The following is a 22135-nucleotide window of genomic DNA, read 5'->3' as shown; positions in this document are numbered from 1 at the left end:
GACTGTGCGCCTATTACCGACGCTTCGTCAAGAACTTCTCACACATTGCTGCCCCTTTGACGCAGCTCACCAAGTCGGACACCCCTTTCGAATGGAAAGCTGAGCAACGTGAGGCATTCAAAGAACTTCAACAACGTTTACAGTCGCCGCCTGTGCTGGGTCACTTTGATGAAAATGCAGAAACTGAGATACATACAGACGCCAGCAGCATCAGCTTAGGTGCCGTTCTCGTTCAGAAGCACAAGGGCTGCAAGTGCGTCATCGCGTATGCAAGCCGCTCACTGTCGAAAGCGGAAGTGAACTATTCCATGTCTGAGAAGGAGTGTCTTGCGATAGTATGGGCCACCTCGAAATTCCGCCCATACTTATATGACAGACGCTTCAAGGTCGTAACGGACCATCATGCGTTGTGCTGGTTGGCCAGTTTGAAAGACCCTTCTGGTCGCCTCGCTCGATGGAGCCTACGGCTTCAGGAGTTTGACGTGAAGGAAGTCTACACATCTGGTCGTAAGCACTCCGACGCAGACTGCCTCTCAAGAGCCCCTGTCGACGCACCACCAAGCCATGAAGACGACGATGCCTTTCTTGGGCCTATCAGCAGCAGCACCTTTGCATTACAGCAGCGCTCAGACCCGATCCTACAACAGTTGATCAACTACATCGAAGGAAAGGCCTCCATACCGCCTGCACTGTTCAAGCGTGGGATATCCTCCTTCTGTGTGCAAAACGGGTTGGTAGTTAAAAAGAACTTCGCACCGAATAAGGCAGCTTACCTTCTTGTCGTCCCAAGCAGCCTCAGAGAAGAAATTTTACAAGCGTTACATGACGAAACCACTGCAGGCCACCTCGGTTTTACACGCACACTCGACAGAATTCAAGAACGATACTACTGGCCCCGCCTCTCCTCAGATGTTGCGCGGTACGTCAAGAGTTGCCGCGAATGTCAGCGCCGGAAGAGACCTCCAACAAAACCAGCTGGATTTCTCAAGCCAATTGAACCCCCGTCGAGACCATTCCAACAGATTAGTATGGACCTGCTTGGACCTTTCCCCACGTCAACATCCGGTAACAAGTGGATCATAGTGGCCACTGATTACCTTACCCGATACGCTGAAGCTAAGGCTTTCCCGAACGGCACAGCCGTAGAAGTTGCCAAATTTTTTGCCGAATCAATTCTCCTCCGTCATGGCGCACCTGAGGTACTAATAACAGACAGGGGAACAGCGTTTACGGCTGATCTTACTCAGGCAATCTTACATTACAGTCATACAGATCACCGAAGAACAACTGCGTACTATCCGCAGACAAATGGTCTCACGGAACGCTTGAACAAGACCATTGCCGATATGCTCGCTATGTACGTGGACACAGAACACAAGACCTGGGACTTAATTCTGCCTTACGTGGTCTTCGCCTACAACACCGCGGTGCAGGAGACCACTAAAATGACACCATTTAATCTCGTCCATGGGAGGGATGCCGTTACTACCCTGGACGCCATGCTGCCTAATGTCACCGATGAAAACGACCTAGACGTGGCCGCCTACCTTCAGCGCGCAGAAGAAGCCGGCAGCTTGCTCGTCTGCGCATAAAAGACCAACAGCGAAACGACGCAAGACGCTACAACCTGCGGAGACGCGATTTAACATACAGGCCAGGTGACAAAGTCTGGGTTTGGACGCCCGTTCGCCGCCGAGGATTAAGCGAAAAACTCATGCGCCGTTATTTCGGCCCATACAAAGTCATCCGTCAAGTGGGTGAAGTGGACTATGAAGTGGTCCCTGATGGGGCTAGCTCATCCCAACGACGCCGCGCACGACAAGAAGTGGTACACGTTGCCCCTTTGAAGCCCTATCATGCACACTAAAAGAGGCTCCCTGTTTGCATCTCTTGTTTTGTTCATGTGTGCGTGATTCGTGCTTATTTGCCATTTACTTTCGCACAGGCTGTCCTTTTGTTTTGGTTTTATTTTAAACAAAGCATCGGGTCGATGCTTACGTTGAGGAGGGGAGCAATGCCGCGAGGCGTATTGCGGATAGTGTTGCGCATGCCGATACCACCGGCACGCGGCCTCATCGTGGTCCAGGATGCACCGCGATTCATCTGCAAAGATCATGGCCCGCACGTCGACCATTCGTTGATAACGAAATAGCGCCAGACGCTACGCCTCCCGCTAAGCCGGTGTGTCTGTTTTCCTTTAGTGGGCGCAAGTCTGCCAAATAAACGGATCTCCTTCTATTTCTACTAACCTCCCGGTCTCCTGTCTTTGGGCTACCCTCACTCTTACGTGACAATATTACTGCTGCATATGACCCGTACGGTCTGCACGTGAGTCACTTTTATGCCATCACTGCAGACAGACTAGAGTACAAGCCAATGCATGGACTATGCTGTAAATTTCATGGCAGCTGAGAAATTGCATGAGTATGTTCTCAGAGCAGAATAAAAGCAGGCTTCTTTCAAACATCCACAGCCCAGTGCTTCTTGCATTTCATTGGTGCAGAGACTGAAGGAGGAGCTGGTGCCACTTATAAAACTGATGATTCGAAGCAACACAACTTTGTAATGGTAAACTTTGTAAAGCCAGGACGAATTTGTAAAATCTGGGACGGTTGGTAACTTTAATTGACAGTGTTCTCATCATGTTCAAAAAGTTTTGCATTGCACTTTCAGCTAACTCCATGTAAACTCAGTTTAACAAAGTAGTAATCACACCGGAATCCCAATGCAATTTAGGTCAATCCAGAGGCAATCTCAAATCCAGCAAAACTAAAAGAAGGAACCACCAGGACACCATTTCCACTCTATGAAAGCAAATTTTGCTTGCCTCACTTTTGCACTCATTGCAAAAGTGAGGCAAGCACTCACTTGATCGTAAACATAGAGGCATGCTGCAGTTTTATTCTTGATATATGGTAATCGAATGTTCCAGTGCCTTTTATAAGGTTTAGAACCCATGAAAACTGGGTATGTGCTACATTTCAGAACGCGTTAGGTTAGCACAAATATGGCATGCTGCTACTGAAGACATAAAAGTAGGTTTGTGCGAATATTGGAATGGTTCGAATATTCGAAGGAATACTAGAGTATTTGAATTCACTTTGATTCCAATTTAAATTATTGAAAACTTTGCAAGTATTCGCAATGAATGAATAAATGTATATTAGTCTGCATGTAACCCCTTGTTTCCCTGCAGTGTAGGAATGCACAGCCGTGAAAGCACCTGTCTGGGAAAAGCCCGCTCTACCCCACTTCAAATTTAAATGGGTTCCACAACACTTTTTGAGCATGGTCAGAAAATGCTGCCAATCGGTAGTCGAGAATACTGAGAACACGCGAGCCAAATATTATAGTGTAGCACGCTGCCTGCAATTCACAAAAAATTGCCAGAGTCAGCTGTAAATTGCTCTCTTCTCACAACAAATGACACCACAAGCTCAAAAATCACTCATCACAGCTGTTGTATCAGCTACTGGCTGATTTGAGCATGGCACACTCGGTCTTTACTGGGGCGCCGCAAAAGGTCACGACTTGTCCATGCGTACATGCATGATCGCACTGAAAAAGCGCATAATCGAAGGACCAAAAAAAAAAGGAGAGAGAGAGAAAGTTCTCGAGGTTATGAGGCATGCATGACGTATTTCCTTTCTCCATGCCACCCTGCCTCCTTAGCTTCCAGCACTTCAATTGGCACGAAAGGAGAGAGAATGCAATCGCAGCGTGCAAAAAATCTTTACAGCTCCGCTCGTCTGGACAAATTATTTGATTCTAAAAATTTTTCTGGCAGTGTATTCATGAGGCAGTAAGCTTCTTCAGTGAATCCATTTCATGGCTACTTGAAAAAGTACTGCAGGGCCCCTTTTAAACAACATATTAACCCTAAATCGAACAATCATTTTTTAAGCTTAGAAGATTGCTATGCCGGTTACAATCTCTAAGTACAAATAATTTTTTTTAATGTTATGTACTTAACAGGTTACCTCTTGCATCCTACCGAAAGTCAAATCCTGCTACTACTCAAAATTATTTCAACTTACTTTAAACAACAAAAAGAAAAGGTATCAAAAAGAGAAGCCCCATTTCAATTTTAAAAATATAGCAGGTTAGTTAAGTCATAATAAATATGCCCATTTTTTTATATGTCATATATACTAATCGAATTCAATTCAAGATTATTTGACCAAAATCACTATTCACTTCCACCCTAAAATTCACTATTTGCACAAGCCTACATAAAAAAAACAGATACTGAATACATGAAGCATCTGGGCCAAGAAACTGTGCAGCATTGCTGAATTGGCTTAGTTCATCTTGTTATTTGGTGCCATGAGTAAAGGAGAGGCACGAGGCTGAATGTGGAAGCGCTGCGACAGTGTGAGAGAAGAAAAAGAGACAGCCCAGAGCACGCGCATCAGCCACGTAGACGCAACAGATTAGTCGCAGAAAGGCTGGTGGCACACAACCCGGGACAGGAGGAAAAATCGCGGAGCTTGAGCTGGCACTGCGTGTTGGGATGTCGAGCTGCGAAAACTTGGGAAACGAGCGTCGCTACCACGACGGAAGCAGTATAGCCGCCCGGTTCTGAGGATGGTGGCCGTGAGAAACTCGTGGTGTGGCCGTTGACCTTGAACGTTCCGAGTAAGGCTGCCCAGACTTGCCGCATCCTGCCCAGCCGTTTCTGGTCGACTTGCTGCTCTCCCACTTCGCGGCAGGACGGCAACAGCCCACACCAGTCAGCAGAGCGGACTTGCCATTAAGAGAGTCCATTACAAAACTAACCCTAGCCTAGCCAGGCTGAAGAAGACGAAGAAGTCCGGGGTGCCGGCGACGACAGAGCAGCTCGTACAGTGGGACCAACCGACGGGGACAGTAGGAGGTTGAAGAGCAAGTCAACGACGTACGTGACAAACCTCGACATGGCTTCGCAGAGAAGCGGACGTGAACCGTAAGATTGTTCAATGGTTGAGACGCCATATGGGATTAGGAGCAGTGGCTAGGGCTAAGAACGGATTTAGAGTGGTTTGCAGACTATTTTGCTAGTACTGTTATTGGGTTAATTTTGTGGCCGTGAGTGTTGGTTTCGTATACCCTTTCGATTTTTTGCCTCTTATCATTTGGGTTACAAAGTGTATGCAGGATGTGCCACGCCCGTCTGCCGACTCTCTCAATTCCATCTGATGCAAGCGCTCCCGAGATAAGTATGTGACATTTGGGAAGGCCCGGCAATGGGTTACTTATGCTTTAATACTTTTGGTTTTAAAGATCTGCTTGTATAGTACCTAACGAAATTTTTGTTCTTTTTGTTCATGTCAGAGGATGTGCTAGCAGATGAATAAAGAAGTGGAGTAAAAAATTCAGAACGACATGCTTTAACACATCTAAAATTCCATTAATTCTTAGACATTGCATCTACGATTCCTGTGGCAAGGTGATGAAGGTGTTCAAATAATGTAATATGTCAAAATTTGTATTGCCTAAATTAGTAGGCAGCTACACTAAACAGGTTCAAACTGTTATTTAAGTAGGTAGGTTCAAATTTATGTACTTGGTTTCACAAGAACCGCACTTTTAAACAGAACAACAGAGCTGTAAATAATGTGATGTGCACTTACTGACTGCATCAAAAAACTTCGTATAGCTGTCAAATGTGATGAGGGGTATCGGTAGCAGCCTCAAAAACAGTTTCAGGACCCCGGCCACCACATGGACATCTTCATAAGTAGATGCACTCAATGGTGCACTTTCCCCATCTGAAGCAAAATAAAAAAAGATACTGGTAACCGAGTTCCGATGACGAAAAGGTATACGCACAGACATAATTACATAACATAGTAAGCATCAGAAAAAATGTTTTCACAAGAAAAGAAATGCTCACCTTTCTCAAATGACATCCTCAACGCTTCTATTTCATCACTAAACCCAGATACACGATAAATGCCTTCAGTATCTAAGCCTGCGAGAAAAAGAAGAAAGTTTTCAAAAACTGACTTTGCGCTAGGCAAATCAAAAAGCTCATAAAGCCCCCATTGTTACTTCCTCTGCCAAATTTTAATTTTAGTGAAGGGCTTACATGTGATTTAATAACAAAAGGCAAAATAGAATAGCACTTGATAAATGTCAAAGGTAATAAATGTAAAGTAGCAGGGTAAAAAAACCACTGTGAAAGAGACGCTACACACACACAGCACTCGTGTGCATTCTCTCTCTCTCTCTTGTGATCATCTATATGTGCTGTTACTTCACATTTAACAATGAACCAACCAGCACACAAATAACTGTTAATGATTAATGTCACAGCTCGGCACAAAAACTGCTGTATCCCGTGGGCACAAATTGCTCCAAGAGTCACTTTAGGGCACTTTATAGTACACAAGAGTTCCCTTACTTCAATGCTGGCTAAATCAATACTTGAGTCCATTCCATCGAAACAAAATACCCTATCTGACTCCCACGTATATCTGCAGACCAAAACATTACCAATTTCGATCCTGAAATTAACCATCAGAAGATTATTCATACTTGATTTACTAGGCACTTGCTTGACTCTGAATTATGGCCCCAACAGTTCCAGTATCTGTCCAAGAAGCATTAGTGAATTATTAATGCTTTGGAGACATGACATGTCCTATAAAAAAATGAGGAAGCTTACACCAAGTCATGCAAAGTTCGAAACAAGAAAACTGGAAGATTCTGAAGTATAATATGATTTCTTCGAGGTCATTGCTAAGGGATTCTAGGTTGCTTCTAGGTTGTTTAAAAGAGGTTTGAGCTGAACCACTGTCACCGACGCGACATGGGCATCCAAAATCCTGAGACAAGAACATGCACTGAAACCAAGCGTTTGCACAGATCTATGGGCGTGTCGTCATTGGTGTAGGGCCTTCCACCTCTTCGGCATAATCTCACAGCCCCCATTGCCTTTCCCGTTCCGCATGCCTCATTCCATAACTCAGGTGCTATGCTGAGGAGGCTAGCGAGGCTTTTTGCAGTAGATGAATTTGCATTAAGTAATGGTCCAAACATTTCAATGTCCGTATTATGATTTCCTTTCATTTTTGGACTCAGTAATAAATGCAGATGCTTTGAGCCTGACACATAAAAAAGCTTTGTCAAACAGTTGTCAATAAATTGTTTGAGATTGCATAGGGTGTATTTTGTTTCCACTTTTTGTTTCATTAGCAGCCTGTCCTGATGCATCACGGGTGGGCTTGCCCTTGGCTCGCACAACTCAAAAGTTTGCACAACTTCAAATAATCAGACTCCTAAGCATCAACAGCTCTTATCAGGCAGCCAATGCCTTTTTTATTAATTTCAGTGCCAGTGAAAGCGCATGCTCCTCAATGGAAGCCGTCAGTCCACCTTAGTTCAGGAAGTGGTTATGATGCGTCGCCAAATGTAGGGCAGGGCTGGTTGCGTCACACAAGCGTCAGAGGAATTTTCCATGGAGATGCGATAGGCGTCTTCCCGTCTCCAATATCATACGTCTGTCAAATATGTTCCTTCATGCTCTTTCTTTGTGGCTCGAGGCAATGCTGCTGCCACCTCACAGCGATCTTGAAGTCAGTGCATGCAGCAAGGTCACAGTGATGCTTTCCCACTGGTTACCTGCATGGCACCCCAAACGGTGACAGCCTATCTCAAAACACCGTATCTTTTACAGAGCCGGCGTGACTGCCAACATAAAGAACACAAGGCATGCAAGACGCAGCGCCACAGATCTGTACACAACTGAACAAACATTACTTCATATGAGTTCCGACGTGAGGCACCACATGATTGTTTCTCTCCCTTATGACCGGATCGCAAAGCACATGCAAAGGTTAGGTGATGGGTGAGAGCAGTAAAGGGCTAGATGAAAGGGTGGTGAACGGCTAAATTGGTGGCATCTGGCACGCATTAAAGAAATAGAGGAGGCACTGAAGCAGCACTTGCACACGGCAGCCTAAAAGATCACTAGATATAATTCGCAGTAATGTCGCTATATAATTTGTTGCTTTATTGATATGAACAATTTTCAGTTTCTGTTTGTGGGCACCAAGTTGGGCAGGTACGTAGCAGCGTAGCTGACTTACTCACTTGATCACAAAGCTTTGCACGCGTCATGCTGAGTATCATCACCTCGCGCACACGTGTCCCGCAACCACCTGCAAAACCAACGCGCTGCTAGCAGCAGCCGTGATGCATCACCGATATGTACGTGGCAAAAGTCCGGAGGCCACTCGCCTGACTACAGATCTGGTGTGATGTCACTAGAACTTTCGTTGCCCTTCCTATAGAGCTACATTAGTGTTGGATGTGCTCGCGATGGGCCTCGATTAGGAGTGTAGCGATCAAGCTATGCCTTGCCCAGCGGGTCATTTGCCACGCCGGATTAGTGCCGAAAGGACAGTCTCGCCACGGCTGGACGGAGGAAGCAAGTGAGGCCGACTCCACGAGACGGCGCCCACTAATTAACAGCGGCGCCAACAGTGTGTAATGTCGCCGAAAGAGGTTTTTGGAGCCGCCGCTCTATCTCCCACCTGGGCCACGCATCGTTAGCGCGTTAACCGGCAGACGACGACGGCGCTGGGCAAAGGGCTCTCCCCGGAGGATTCCACGAACCTGGCACCTCTCGAAAGAGCGGCGCTTCTTTAATCCGCAGTCAAGTAGCCGACCGGCCGACTGCCTATGCCCGCCAGGCATTGTCCCGGAGGACGAGACGTAGTGTCGCCAAGACGCCGCGACGCCCCAGAGAGGACAACAGGGACGGCGTCTTCCTGGGGGAGACCGCGGCGGCTGCCGCGGATCGCCCCGCCAATTGAGAGAACATAATCGGCGAACCCTCTGAAGTATGCGGCCAGGATCGTGGGCAGTCTCGACTAAAGGCACACACACGACGAGGAAGAGCCCTGCTGGCGCCACCACAGTGCAGAGTTCATGTGGACCTTGCATGCTCGTCCCCCCCTCACCTGTGTGTGCGTGATAGGTGGTCGACTCGGAGAGAAGGAGCCCGACAGGGCACAAAACGACACGGCAGAGTGCTGGACGTCGCTCTGAACTATGTAAAGTTCAACCACCACGCTCGTGGTTTGTGAAACCACTAATTCTTCTCTTCTCTTCTGTCATCTCGACAACTCACTGTAAAGATGTAAATAAACCCGTTAAGTTCGCTCAAAGCTCTCCCCTAGTCCTTGGCTCAAAGGAGCGACGGCGATCGGCCCCGCTACCCGCAGACCGCGGTCGCCGCGACGCGCTACAACTGGTTGGCAGCGGTGGGATGCCAGCAGCAGCGACCTTCCTTCCGAACCGCTACAACTGGTTGGCAACGGTGGGATGCCAGCAGCGACGTTCCTTCCCATCCCTAACAATTGGATGGCAAGCGGTTGGATGTGAGCCTGGAGGACGGAGAATGAACAACACGCCGAGATCGTGGAGACTGGCAGCTGTGGACTGATGAGTGCTGGCTTTGGTTTTTTGGTTGCCAGGCTGATAAGATAGAAGTGCAATCTTTTCGCTGGTAGAGGCTACCACAGAAGCAGTTATTTACGGTACTTCTGGGTAGAGAGTGAGCTGCACCACACTAGTTCTCTGTCATGGATTGGAAGCTTTTGTTGAAGAATCAGCTCCTGATTCTGGGGGAGGAGCTGGGAGCAGAAGTAGATGCGGGGATGAAGAAACACGCAATTGTTGGCGCTATCGAAGGCTTGAATCTGACCAGTGAAGAAACTAAAGAAACGTGGAACGAGATTCAAAAGCAACAGGAACAGGAGCGTCAGGAAAGGCGTGAGGAACAAGAGCGCGAGCATGAAACAAAAAGGCAGCAGTCTGAGAGAGAGAAACGCCGCTTAGAAAGCGAGCGTGAAATAGAAAGACAGGAGCACGAGATTGCGATCCGCAAACGAGAACTCGAGTTGAGAAAGAGGTCAGGCAGTAGTCCCCAGCAAGTGGTACCTTATCGCAACTTGAAGGCCGAGTACTGGATGTCTAGGTACATGCAGCCATATACAGATTCAGGAGATATTGGCTGGTACTTTAGGATATTTGAGCGGAAGTGCGAGGAACTGTCATTTGAGCGAGACCCATGGTGTCAAAGGCTACTAACGGTTCTGCCTTGCGAGGCAGATGAAGCTGTTGCGCGACTCAGTGAACAGGACGCGAACAACTATGAGGTAGTTAAGGCAGAAATGCTGAGGTTATTCGGAACTTCTGTCTGTAGAAAAGAAGAGCAGCTCAGACAAGAGTCTGAAAGAAAGTGCGAAGCTGAAAGACGGGAGTTTGAAAGCGAGGCGCGTCAGGAAGCTGCGCTGAGTAGAGAGGCCGACGAAGGCCAGAGCGAGTGTGACGAGGTGCTTTGCCAGTTAACTGTTAGCGAAACAGCTAGAATAGCTGTAGAGAATCTGGCACAGACCTCAACTGTGTTGGTCGCGGCAGTGGATCTTGCAAATGAGGTCGAAGTAGGCAAGAACACCGGAGAAGGCTCAGAAGCAGCGAGCGTAGAGAATAGTATCAGTGCAGTTGCAAACAGCTCTCAGGAATGCGAGCAAGATTTTTCGAAGGCAAGCAGCTGCATTGTTCCTAAGTGTGTTAACCAGTCCGCCGGTCTAGAGGGTGAGAATAAAGATGACCAGGTCGAAAATCATTTAGACCGCGCGACTGAGACAGCTGACGAAAGCTGTGAGAGGGTTCACGAGTGTGAGATGCGATCGGGAGGCTCGGAAACGACACGCAAAAAGCGGCGCAGACGAAAGAGACGTCGCAAATCCGCGAGAAAGACGAACAGTACTACGCGTGTAAAAGAAGGCGCAAAACCTGTCAGCATAGCAAATAAGAGCTTTGCAGCAGCGTCAAAATTACATTGCATGCGTCCCAGCAACCGGACGAAAGGTAAGAAGAAAACGGGTTCGCGAATGGAATTGCGTGGAGAGCGCCGGTCTTTCCGTTCTATCCACAGAACGTTTCAGGGCGCACCTGAGTACAGCGTTAGCACAGGTGAATCGGCCAGACAAGGCGACAGAGCCAAGAAATCAAAGTGCCGAAACACTGTGGCAGGTGGTGCAGAGGCACCCTTGAGCGGTAAAACCATTGATAACTCAACCTGCAACGAATTTACAAGCGGTGCAGGACAGGTTGGTCGCAGACGTTGCCGGAAACGAGAGAGGCGTACGCGAGCGACAAAGCAAAGGGGTGAAAGAGGGGGCAATCAGCCGGGCGAGCGGCCCAAGAGTAGGTTACCAGCCAGTTCAAAGAAAGGTCCTTTGTGGCGTAAAGTAAGGTTCCAACGGCGGAAGGGTAGGCCCCAGCGCGCATTCCCGCGACAGAATGTACGCAGGAGATTTAAAGCTTTGCGGGAACGGGATTGTAGAAGGGGTCCTAGAAAAAAAGGAAAAGCCACAATAGCTAAGCACCACACGCGAGCTAGCCCAAAGAAAGCATGGCCACTCTGTCCCACGCATCGCTCCGATCTCCTACGCCGAACTGACAGAAGCCCGCCAAAATCGCGAATGAGGCGGAACGCTGCAGTTCAGCTTGTTGCTCGTGCACGTTGTTGTCTCGCGCGTTTTCAGAGTCGAAGACCACGACCGCCGCGTGTACGGCTGACGGGGGAGCGACAGCTGTAGGAGGGAGAGTCGGACACAGGAGTTTATTTTGAAACATACTTGTTTGGTTATATTTGGTTTTAAAGTGGTGTTCCTGTGTCATCTCCACAGCTAGTTTGCTTGGACACTTTTTTCTTCCCTCTAGATTTTGTTTGCGTGTAAGCTTTGTCAAAATTTCGAGTTGAATTGTTCAGCGTTATGAGGAAGCAGTGGCCCGCATCAGTCAACCGACTGCGTGAAAGGAGTTTTTTAAGATACGAGCACGCAAGTCGCAAATGAAGATTTGGTACGCCCGCTAGTTTTGAAAGCGCGGTAGCGTAGTCGAGCGGCGCCGGAGTTTCTAGGCTTCGTGCCCTTTAGTTAAGCACGGCATCGCATGCCGTCTTCAATAGAGTAAATGAGCAATGTTTGGGAAGGTTTTAGAATAAAACTAAACAAAAGCAATTTTCGAAATGCTCATGGGGAGAAACATTTGGTACAGGAGTTTTAGCGCAAAATTAATGCCCGTTTTGTTACGCGCTCCTGACGTATACATCAAGTGTGATTGTTCCTTGCGTTTGTTCCTTGAGAAAATTCACGTTCAGATGAGGGTTTAAGGATACCTAGGTGAGAGAGATATCGCCTATGGTTAGGTGCGTGTGGGTATGCTAGCTCTTTGGATGAGAGTAAGATGTCGTGCTAGAGCGCACAGCAAAGTCTTGTGCGTTCTTTAAAACCATGGGCTGACATGAAACTACATTCAGCAAATAAGCGTGTTAGTATATGAAATTGCATTACTCTTTGTTATTTTGGTATGTGCTCAGGGATCAGTTGAATTCTTTAGCTGAGCGTCGTGTTATACGGAACGTTGAGGGACGTTTTCCGTAATGATTTTAAGGGGTACTTGGAGTAATCGAAATTTTTAGCTATGGGCAAGAGTATTAGTGTGGTTGCCATTTAAAAGAAAAAAAAAGCGTAGGTGCATTGTGGCACATTTGAAAGACCGGCCTGGTTGCCGAAAACTCATTGCCGGCGCTTGCTGGTTCTAGCGGTTGGTCTTTGTGGTTTCAATGGTGTTGGGAGACTGCGGTTACTGTGATCTCTCCCGTCGAGCAGCTGATACTACCCGATGTCCGAGATCTTCCCGTCGGCGGAGGAGCTGTAGCGATCAAGCTATGCCTTGCCCAGCGGGTCATTTGCCACGCCGGATTAGTGCCGAAAGGACAGTCTCGCCATGGCTGGACGAAGGAAGCAAGAGAGGCCGACTCCACGAGACGGCGCCCACTGATTAACAGTGGCGCCAACAGTGTGGAATGTCGCCAAAGAGGGTTTTGGAGCCGCCGCTCTATCTCCCGCCTGGGCCACGCATCGTTAGCGCGTTAACCGGCAGACGATGACGGCGCTGGTCAAAGGGCTCTCTCCGGAGGATTCCACGAACGTGGCACCTCTCGAAAGAGCGGCGCTTCTTTAATCCGCAGTCAAGTAGCCGACCGGCCGACTGCCTATGCCCGCCAGGCATTGTCCCGGAGGACGAGACGTAGTGTCGCCAAGACGCCGCGACACCCCAGAGAGGACAACAGGGACGGCGTCTTCCTGGGGGAGACCGCGGCGGCTGCCGCGGATCGCCCCGCTAATTGAGCGAACAAAATCGGCGGACCCTCTGAAGTATGCGGCCAGGATCGTGGGCACTCTCGAGTAAAGGCACGCACACGACGAGGAAGAGCCCTGCTGGCGCCACCACAGTGCAGTGTTCACGTGGACCTTGCATGCTCGCCCCCCCTCACCTTTGTGTGCGTGATTGGTGGTCGACTCGGAGAAGAGGAGCCCGACAAGGCACAAAACGACGCGGCAGAGTGCTGGACGTCGCTCTGAACTATGTAAAGTTCAACCACCACGCTCGTGGTTTGTGAAACCACTAGTCCTTCTCTTCTCTTCTGTCATCTCGACAACTCACTGTAAAGATGTAAATAAACCCGTTAAGTTTGCTCAAAGCTCTCCCCTAGTCCTTGGCTCAACGGAGCGACGGCGATCGGCCCCGCTACTCGCAGGCCGCGGTCGCCGCGACGCGCTACAACTGTTTGGCAGCGGTGGGATGCCATCAGCAGCGACCTTCCTTCCGAACCGCAACAGGAGTAGGAGCATTTAGGTACACTTGGCAAGTGAGTTGAAATATATTTTTAAACCCACACGGTGCTAGCTATAGCTTTGAAATTTGATGGCACCACCCTGTTAAAAGCCAACTCCAGCGATTTTTTGATCATAATGGTGTTTTTATGTTCCTGAGACACTCCTGTCACGTGCCCGATAGCTGAAATGCTCCACCAATTCGAAAATAATTTTTAAAGAGCGAAAAACGGTAATACCGACACCGAAACCAAACTGAGCGCGCCTCTTCGTGTGACTCAATCATTTGCCCGGACCTGCCTGACTGCGCATAATGCCCGCCAGATGGCACTACTTGTCCAGGCCTTCCGCTGGGATTGGCTAGAATACTGTTAAGGTGAATGTATGGCGAATTGTTAGTGGCTCATAACGCAACACCACTTACCACCTATCGCACACACACCAACATGGAAAAGGAATCGTACGCTCAACCAAGGAAGTGTCGGCCAAACCCACAAAATCCGTAACAGACAAGCAGACGCTGCAATGGCACATTAGATTTGTCACTTCCGTCAGGTAAAACTCAATGTCAGACACACAATGTTGCAATTAATTCTAGCAAGCAAAGTGAGCGTTTCAAGGCAAGCCATAAAATCCATTTGAAAAGAATCCGCGAAACTCTCAAGCTTGCAGTTTAGCATGAATGGCGCAAACGTGTAAATGAACGTACCCAGACAATCTTGAAGAGATCTACTGACCTCAAAAAATCGCTGGAGTAGGCCTTTAAAAGCATTGGCTTGCGCACAGTTGACACTAACAGCACTTTGCTCAACAACCAAGAAGTAACAACTGTGACAATGGTTAATTTACATTCATCCCGTTGATACATGTGTGTTCTTTTCTAGCATCCTTATTAATTTGTTTAAGAAGCACGCTTCCAGTGTCGAGCTGGGACAGCTGTTCATCAGCATTCATCCTGTGCGCTTTCTTTTTATGCGTCCTTTGTGCTTGAGAGACGCGTCGCATGTATGGGGTTGCTTACCCTTCTTCGTGTGATATTCTAATTTCTTGCTATCACATTCACTGCTTCACCCTCGCCACGAAACTTTTTTTTTCACAAGCATTTTTGCAAAATAGGTCCACGTGCACCCACGCCGCATTACTGCTTTGGAAATGGGAAACTTGACACACCGATCTACCACATTTAAGGAAGTCGCGATCTCGATATGAGAGTGCACTGCTGATGAAATTGACTGATATACGTTGTTTATTGGTGCAAGGGCCATGTGATGGCCAAAGAGTGCCAGTACACGAGATAAAAGATGTGGGAAATGGGTATGATGACGGGCTGTATTGTGGCCTAAAATTCCTCCCACTAAAGGTGGATAAAACATAAAGTTCTTAAAATCATAAGAGTGACATGAAATGTCAAGTGTTAAAATTAGCAACTACCGTAATTACTCGAATCTAACGTGCACCTTTTTTCCGGTTAAGCGAGTTGTTAAATCGCATGCGCGTTAGAATCGAGTACAAAAAAAAATGAATACGGTCGTTCTATTGCCATGGGCTTTCCGAAATGGCCGCCCCCTACGTACGTCGGCATGGTGCGTCGGCCATTTCTGCCTATGTGTTTCCCATGTGCGGCACTTCGTACGTGTGCTGAGGAGTTCGTCATCTTGGTGCGCATTAGCATCGACGGCGTGGAAGGGCCGACTCCAAAAACTCGACGAGTGCACCACCGTGCCGCTTTTAAAAGAAAAGTCATCGCGTGTGCCGAAACGTACGGAAAGCGGGCTGCATCACGGTCGTTTAGAGTTCCCGAAACGTGGGTGCGGGACTGGCGACAGCAAAGCTTCACGCAAAGGCTTTAGTGGCCCACAGCAAGGTCGGTTTCCGCAAATTAAAGAGCTGCTAGGCGAGTATGTGCTTGGGCAGCGAGCGGCACGGCGGCCCGTGACGACAGAACTGCTCCAAGTGCGGGCTATGCAGTTAGCTTTAGAATAGAAAAAGGGCTGATGCGGAGCCAGTTTAAAGCGAGCAGGGGCTGGCTAACTACCTTTATCAAGAAGAAAAGCTTTTCCCTTCGAAGGCGACCAGGCATATGCGAAAAGTTTTGCGGAGGAGTACGATGAAAAGCTTCACAGTTTTCAGAGGTTCGTCCTAAACTTGCGGCACAACGACGGCCACCTGCTTGGGCAAATCGGGAATGCTGATCAGATGCCTCTTTACTTCGACATGCCTGGCACCACAATTGTCGAGAAGAAGGGGTCGAAGCAAGTTCGCGTGCTGACATCGATCCACGGTAAAACTACAGTGACGGCAATGCTCTGTTACACGTCAGATGGGGACAAGCTTTGTCGTACCTCATATTTAAATGGAAGACGCTCTTGAAAGGAGTCGTTTTTTCTAGTGGTGTGGTCGTGCTGGCCAGCGAGAAAAATGGGTGCGCGTTGCAATCGATGTCTTACGTTTTTTTTTTTTCGTCGTGGAAATCGGGTGCGCGTTACAATCGAGGGCGCGGTAGAATCGAGTAAATACGGTAATGGTTCCGGTAATAAAAATATAGGGATATGATAGAGCACGAATGTCTCTGAAAAGCCCTACTTTACAAGGGCCACGAGACAGGTGCTTTGTAGTGTGTCTACCACAGCAGTGACCTCTCTTCAGAGGTCGAGTTGCAGAATACCAGGATAGATGACGTGAAAGTTACGAACATCGATTAAAAATGCGAGCAATGACTGATGCTTGAAGAAAGGATCCCTACCGATGAACATTGATGGATGAATGGTATTTGTTCTCTGTAGGGTAATGGGAAGTGCTTTTTCTTAAAGCCTGTAATTCCTTGCATTGTATTAAAATGTGGATAATGGTGAGTGGCTCGCCGCATTTCTCGCACATGGGTGGATCACCACTGGACAGAAGATATGAATGTGTACTGTGTGTATGCTCTAATCTTGACCTTGTAAGTTTAGCGTGTGTATGGCGTGACTTCGATACTGGCAGCCAATTACCAAGATGTGGCTTGATTACATGTAGTTCATTTTCTGTTAGGCTATCCCATCTGCTTTGCCTATATGCTCTGAGCTGTCATTTGAGGAAAGGTTTCAGGTCAAGTGCAGGGATGGCTATGGATGTAATGGCAGTGCTTTTGTGGACAGATCCGACAAGCTGGTCTGCCAACACATTGCCTCGACTCTCGCAGTGCCCTGGCACTCAGCACACAATGATGTGTTGTTTGAGTGTGTAGACTGAGCATAATAGTAAGTAAAGTGAGGCAAAGACGGGGTTTTTGAGTTTTTTATGAGTTTTCAGAGCTTCTACTACACTTAACCACATTACTGCTTTGGAAATGGGGAGTTTGACACACTGATCTACCACATTTAGGAGGTCGCGATGTAGATATGGGAGTGCACTGCCCACTAAATTCAAGGACTATCGAGGATAGCAAAAAATTCCAGAACTTTCAAGGGTCTTGAAAATGCATTTTTCAAATTGAAGGGTTTTAAAGGATTTCAAGAACCTATACGAGCCCTGATCAGAGGATGTACAGACCCACGCCTTAAGAAGCTTCGCCCCTAAATACCCAGGAGGTGACGTGATGAATTTTACTTCAAGGCCATTAATAACAATGCAGTCAGTCCATTAAACTCAAGGTAACCACACAATGACTGCTTAGATGCAATTAAAGGTCTGCTCATATGAAAACTTGACAATTACTAGCTCATCGTCTTCACTAGCTTATACTACAGTTAAACCTGGATATAACAAAATTGACACATTCCTGAAAAAATTCGTTTTAAAGAGGATTTTGTTGTATGCAGATTCGGTACGAAAATTCGTAAAATATGCGCAAAAATTAGGCAAAAGGGGAACTCAAGACAGAGCTCACTCAAAGCACTTACTCAGCGGTAAAAAACATTATTATTTTTTACAGCAAGTATATGGACATTCTTGACGGTTTTTGCCGTCGCCACCACGTTCTGTAACAAGTACAAATTGATAGCGCATCGCAATTTTTACAAGCAGGTAAAAGCCCGCAAGCCCTGCTGAAGAAAAACTCAAGTGAGCCGGCCCATCTCTATCGCCTGGAGGGCGCGCTTACGATAACGTTTTCCGGAGTGTTAGAATCGCCGCTGAATGCTCAAACAAAAGGCGCAGTCACGATCGCTGGTGCGCGTGCTATCTCAGCAAGCATCGGTGCGCTTTCAAAGTGAAGAGACTGTGAGGAAACAGCACTTCTCCCTGGAGCAGCCGTATTTGCTTACAGCAGCATTTTGTCGAAGTTCCGCAATATTGGAGCCAAAAGAATTGGCTGCCAGGCTTACTTCGAATAACATTACAACTTTTTGGTATCGCATTCATTGCAGCGCATTCAACACGCCGTCATGTTGCCAGAGTTAATCGGCTTATTGCAAGAACTATGGACCCCTGAACTTGTGGCGCGAGATGGCAAAGCACACAATGATTCGACCACGATCTGTCATTAGCACAATGGTCTCGGAAAGTTTCCATCAGCGCCTAATCTGACATCTCTTCGGTAATGACGACACGATTGCCTGCATTCAAAAAAAAAAGAAAAAAAAGCTTAACACCCCCAGGGGCCACTCCACGTCCACACAGTGAAACCATGCACAGGTGCGCCGCAATGAAGAGAGAACGACACGCATACTGCGAAAAACTATTTAGTAAAGTACTCTCCATATGCAGTGCAACCCCACATATGTGACGCTACTAACTAAAAGTGCAATGCAAAGTGGAATCCCCTGCGTCAACGAAAGTGCAGTTCACTGGAAGTGTAGCGTAGAGACTTCCGCACTTATTGATGAGTGGCACTGCCAACTCAAAGGTAGTTTGCTTTTTGTATTTTTTTGTTTCTTTTTTTTTTTCAAGGGGAGGGGGCACAACTTCGCATGAGCCCGTGGCGGCAATGCCGGCTCGAGGGAAACCCGTGCGCAATAACGAGCGCTCCCTCTCGCCTGGGAATCGCCAGGCGAGAGGGAGCAGGAGAACACCGCGCATGCTCCTGCGGCGCGCACCGGTCAGGAGCGCGCCGCGCATGCCGGCGTCAAAGCACGAAGTGGCGATGGAGCAGTCGTGGTAGATGCATGCTCTAGCGAAAATGACAAAATCCAGGGCGAAATTGTTAGACTGCTTGTGGTGGAAATTCGTTATATCAAGGATGTCTCCTGTCATTACTTTGCTACACAGAGGTCACAAATACATGTGCTTTTATGAAGTAACAGCAGGAAATATAAAAGCTTCATAATATTGATACAAGTCATTATTAACATCAACAAATGCACCATAAAGGCAACGAAGATGACGATTGAACAAAAGCTTGTGTCGTTGTTGCCACTCTGCCATCTTGGTTCAAGGATACTGTGTACTCCGTGTACAATCTGTAAATATATTTATACCCTCTGCCTACTCTCACCCTGTGACATTTTGGTGGAGGTGCGGGGTAATCTTTGACGACGCGAATTTTGTCGGGACCGGGTTGCATGCCTTTAGCACTGACAAGATGGTCTAGTACAGTCATTGTTTGGCGGCCAAAACGGCATTTGGAGGAGTTGAGCTCTAGGCCTGCCCTTCTGAAAACTTCCAGAACAGATGACAGACGGCTAAGGTGACTGATGATGTTATCGAGATAACAGAGGCACGTTGACCATTTGTAACCATGTAGCAGGGAGTCCATCATTCTCTCAAATGTAGCGGGAGAATTGCATAAGCTAAAGAGCATTACCTTAAACTGGAAAAGTCCATCCGGTGTAACAAATGCAGTCTTTTCATCGTTTACTTCGTCGACGAAAATCTTCCAGTATCCTGAACGCAGGTCGATAGAGGAGAAGTAGGCAGACCCGTGCAGGCAGTCGAGGACATCGTCAATCAGTGGCAGCGGGTAAATGTCCTTGTGCAAGACCTTGCTTAAGTGACGGTAGTCGACGCAGAAGCGCCAGCTGCGATCCTTCTTTTTAACTAGAACGACTGGTGAAACCCATGAACTGCAAGATGGTTCAATGACGTTTTTTCTGAGTATTTTATCAACTTCACGTTGGATGACTTGTCGCTCTGCATGTGACACACGATAAGGACATCGTCGGATTGGGCTGGCATCTCCAGTGTTGATCCTGTGAGTAACAACTGACGTCTGACCTAAAGGGCTGTCGCCAAAGTCGAGGATGTCCCTGAAGGATGCCAAGATATGCCGGAGATCGGCTGCCTGTGCTGGAACGAGGTCTGGCGCGATCATCTTGTCAAAGTCGGCATCAGTGGAGCTCTGTGAAGAGAATGCAGTACCGGGCAAAGGAGCGTCTGCAATGAATGCAGAAACAGAATGTTCACTGATGGAAGAGACGTTGGCTAGAGTCATGCCATTTGGAACAACTTGAACTCGGTAGCGACGCCACATTATTCGTAATCGTCAACAGAGTATGAGGAAGGGCAACATTTCTGTCTAATAACACGTCCGAAATCGATGCCAGTACATAATCACCGTTGGGTACCGGAGTATGTCTCCGCATATCAGCGTGATTGGGATGCCACTTTGCCTTACGTGACGTTTGCCAACAACTCGTCACGACAAGACACCGCTGGCTTTTCTCCCTTCTATCTCTTGTACGGCCATCACCCCACTTTGCTTTTTGACACTATTCTGCAGTCGCATACTGACACTCCTACCGAGCACGCTCGCGATGCAACTACTCTGGCTCGAGCAGCCTGCCAGATTGCCCTGAATCGCCTTTCTGCCTCGCAGCTCTCTCAAAAGGATCGCTACGACAGCTGTCACAGAGCTGTCTCTTACTCCCCAGAATCGTTGGTCTTGCTCTGGACTCCCTCCCGTCACTTTAGCCTGTCCTCGAAGTACATCGCTCGCTACAACGGGCCTTACAAAGTCTTGCGCCAACTGACTGAGGTCACCTATGTGATCGTCCCCTTGGACACTCCCCATCCTCATCGTTTCTGCCGTTCACTGATATTGTACACGTCTCCCGCCTTAAGGCGTACTTCTCTGTGCAGCATCGCACGCTTTTTTAAGCGCCGAGAGGGCGCTTTCACCGGCGGGGGTTATATTATACAAGTCGACATTAACATAAACGAATGCACCATAAAGGCGACGAAGATGACGATTGAAGAAAAGCTCGTGTTGTTGTTGCCACTCCGCCATCTTGGTTCAAGGACACTGTGTACTCCATGTACAATCTGTAAATATATTTCTACCCTCTGCCTACACTCACCCCTTGACAATATCGAGGATTGTTATAGAGCGGTACATTATGTGGAGGTTCGTTACAGGCAGGTTTATTAGTACTACTACTTTCGTACCTGTCTTGGGAAAATGAAATGTTGCAATCAGAAGCAGTGAAAGTAAGTAGTGGGCAATCCTACCAATTTGCTGATTCTATGATCAGGTATACCGCAGCTGTATTTTTGTGTATTATGTGCCAAAATTATGTTAAGGTTGGGAGTTGTGCTGTAGTGTCAGGAACTCCAGATTAATTCCAACAACATAATGCTCTATGTGCAAACAAATATATGACGGCAGTTGCCTGGAGTAAAATTAGCACCCTTGAGATAACCATTGCAACACTTTAATCGCTCAGCTACCTCAGTGTGTTGCTCAACTTACCCCTCTGCTCTATCTCCTTGATGCACATATCCAGAACGAATGGCCGAGGAGTATTGTGAGCTTTCACCAAAGTGGTCAGGTCCACCCCAAAGACCCGCTTGACGTACTTGGTGTCCGGCAGGCAGTCGTTTGGCACTTTCTCTGAACATCGGTTGTGTGCACTGAAGCCACAGTCTGAAAGGACAGCACTGCACAATTACTAGGAACGGGCGGGCGTTCAGGCCCTGCAGACATTAAAATAAACATTACAGCATTCGACCTTGGTTTGACACAAATTCAGATTATTATAAATTTCAAAGTATTCAAAGTGAACGAATATGTGTAATATTAACACACGCATATGGCCCCCTGTAAATGTGGTTTCACTGCTGTGTGGCAGTGCGATGCTGTGAAACCATCTATCTAAAAGAAATCAGCGTTAGTGGTGTTCACTTTTTTTTTTACGAAGTCGCTAAGACTTCCAAAAAGTTGCCAATTTTAGCCAAAAGTCCCTTAACGATGATGATAACTCTAACTTCTTCCTGAGTTTTCAGTTTTTGACTTGATAAAGCACATGAAGACACTGTTTTGTATTTAAACAGTATTTTGAGAATATTTTTACAAAATGTATGAAATGAAAATATGTTTAGGTTTCAGAGCTAGTGCTGAAACAAACTGAAATGACTTAGTGTACAATGCTAAACTTCAGCGTTCTTGACAACTGTACATGCGAAAAACTATGGCTAAAGATGAAACGTACTCAAACACATGGCACAATCTTTCCAAGACAGACAATTCTTGGTAATCTCATTCTGGGAAAATGACTGTACAAAAAGCATTCCCTCAAATGGCATACAGACAGTTGTGCTGT

The 22135-nt window shown here is 47.4% G+C and overlaps 1 protein-coding gene across 3 annotated transcripts in view; it reads right to left on the bottom strand.

Annotated features, from left to right (window-relative positions):
• The window catches only part of LOC142786764 (N-chimaerin-like), a 60536-nt gene that overhangs the window by 23345 nt on the left and 15056 nt on the right, over positions 1-22135 (bottom strand). For all 3 annotated transcript variants that reach the window (XM_075884402.1, XM_075884403.1, XM_075884404.1), the window contains 3 exons: positions 21286-21459; positions 5876-5953; positions 5613-5750 (listed from right to left, as the gene is read on the bottom strand). In XM_075884402.1, coding sequence (XP_075740517.1) covers positions 5613-5750; positions 5876-5953; positions 21286-21459 — 390 coding nt within the window. The remainder of the gene's footprint in view (positions 1-5612; positions 5751-5875; positions 5954-21285; positions 21460-22135) is intronic.

This window comes from Rhipicephalus microplus, unplaced genomic scaffold (genome assembly GCF_043290135.1).
Source record: "Rhipicephalus microplus isolate Deutch F79 unplaced genomic scaffold, USDA_Rmic scaffold_32, whole genome shotgun sequence".
NCBI lineage: Eukaryota > Metazoa > Arthropoda > Arachnida > Ixodida > Ixodidae > Rhipicephalus > Rhipicephalus microplus.
The sequence above is the reverse complement of the archived record's forward strand: the minus strand, read 5'-3'. Positions and strand labels throughout refer to the sequence as shown.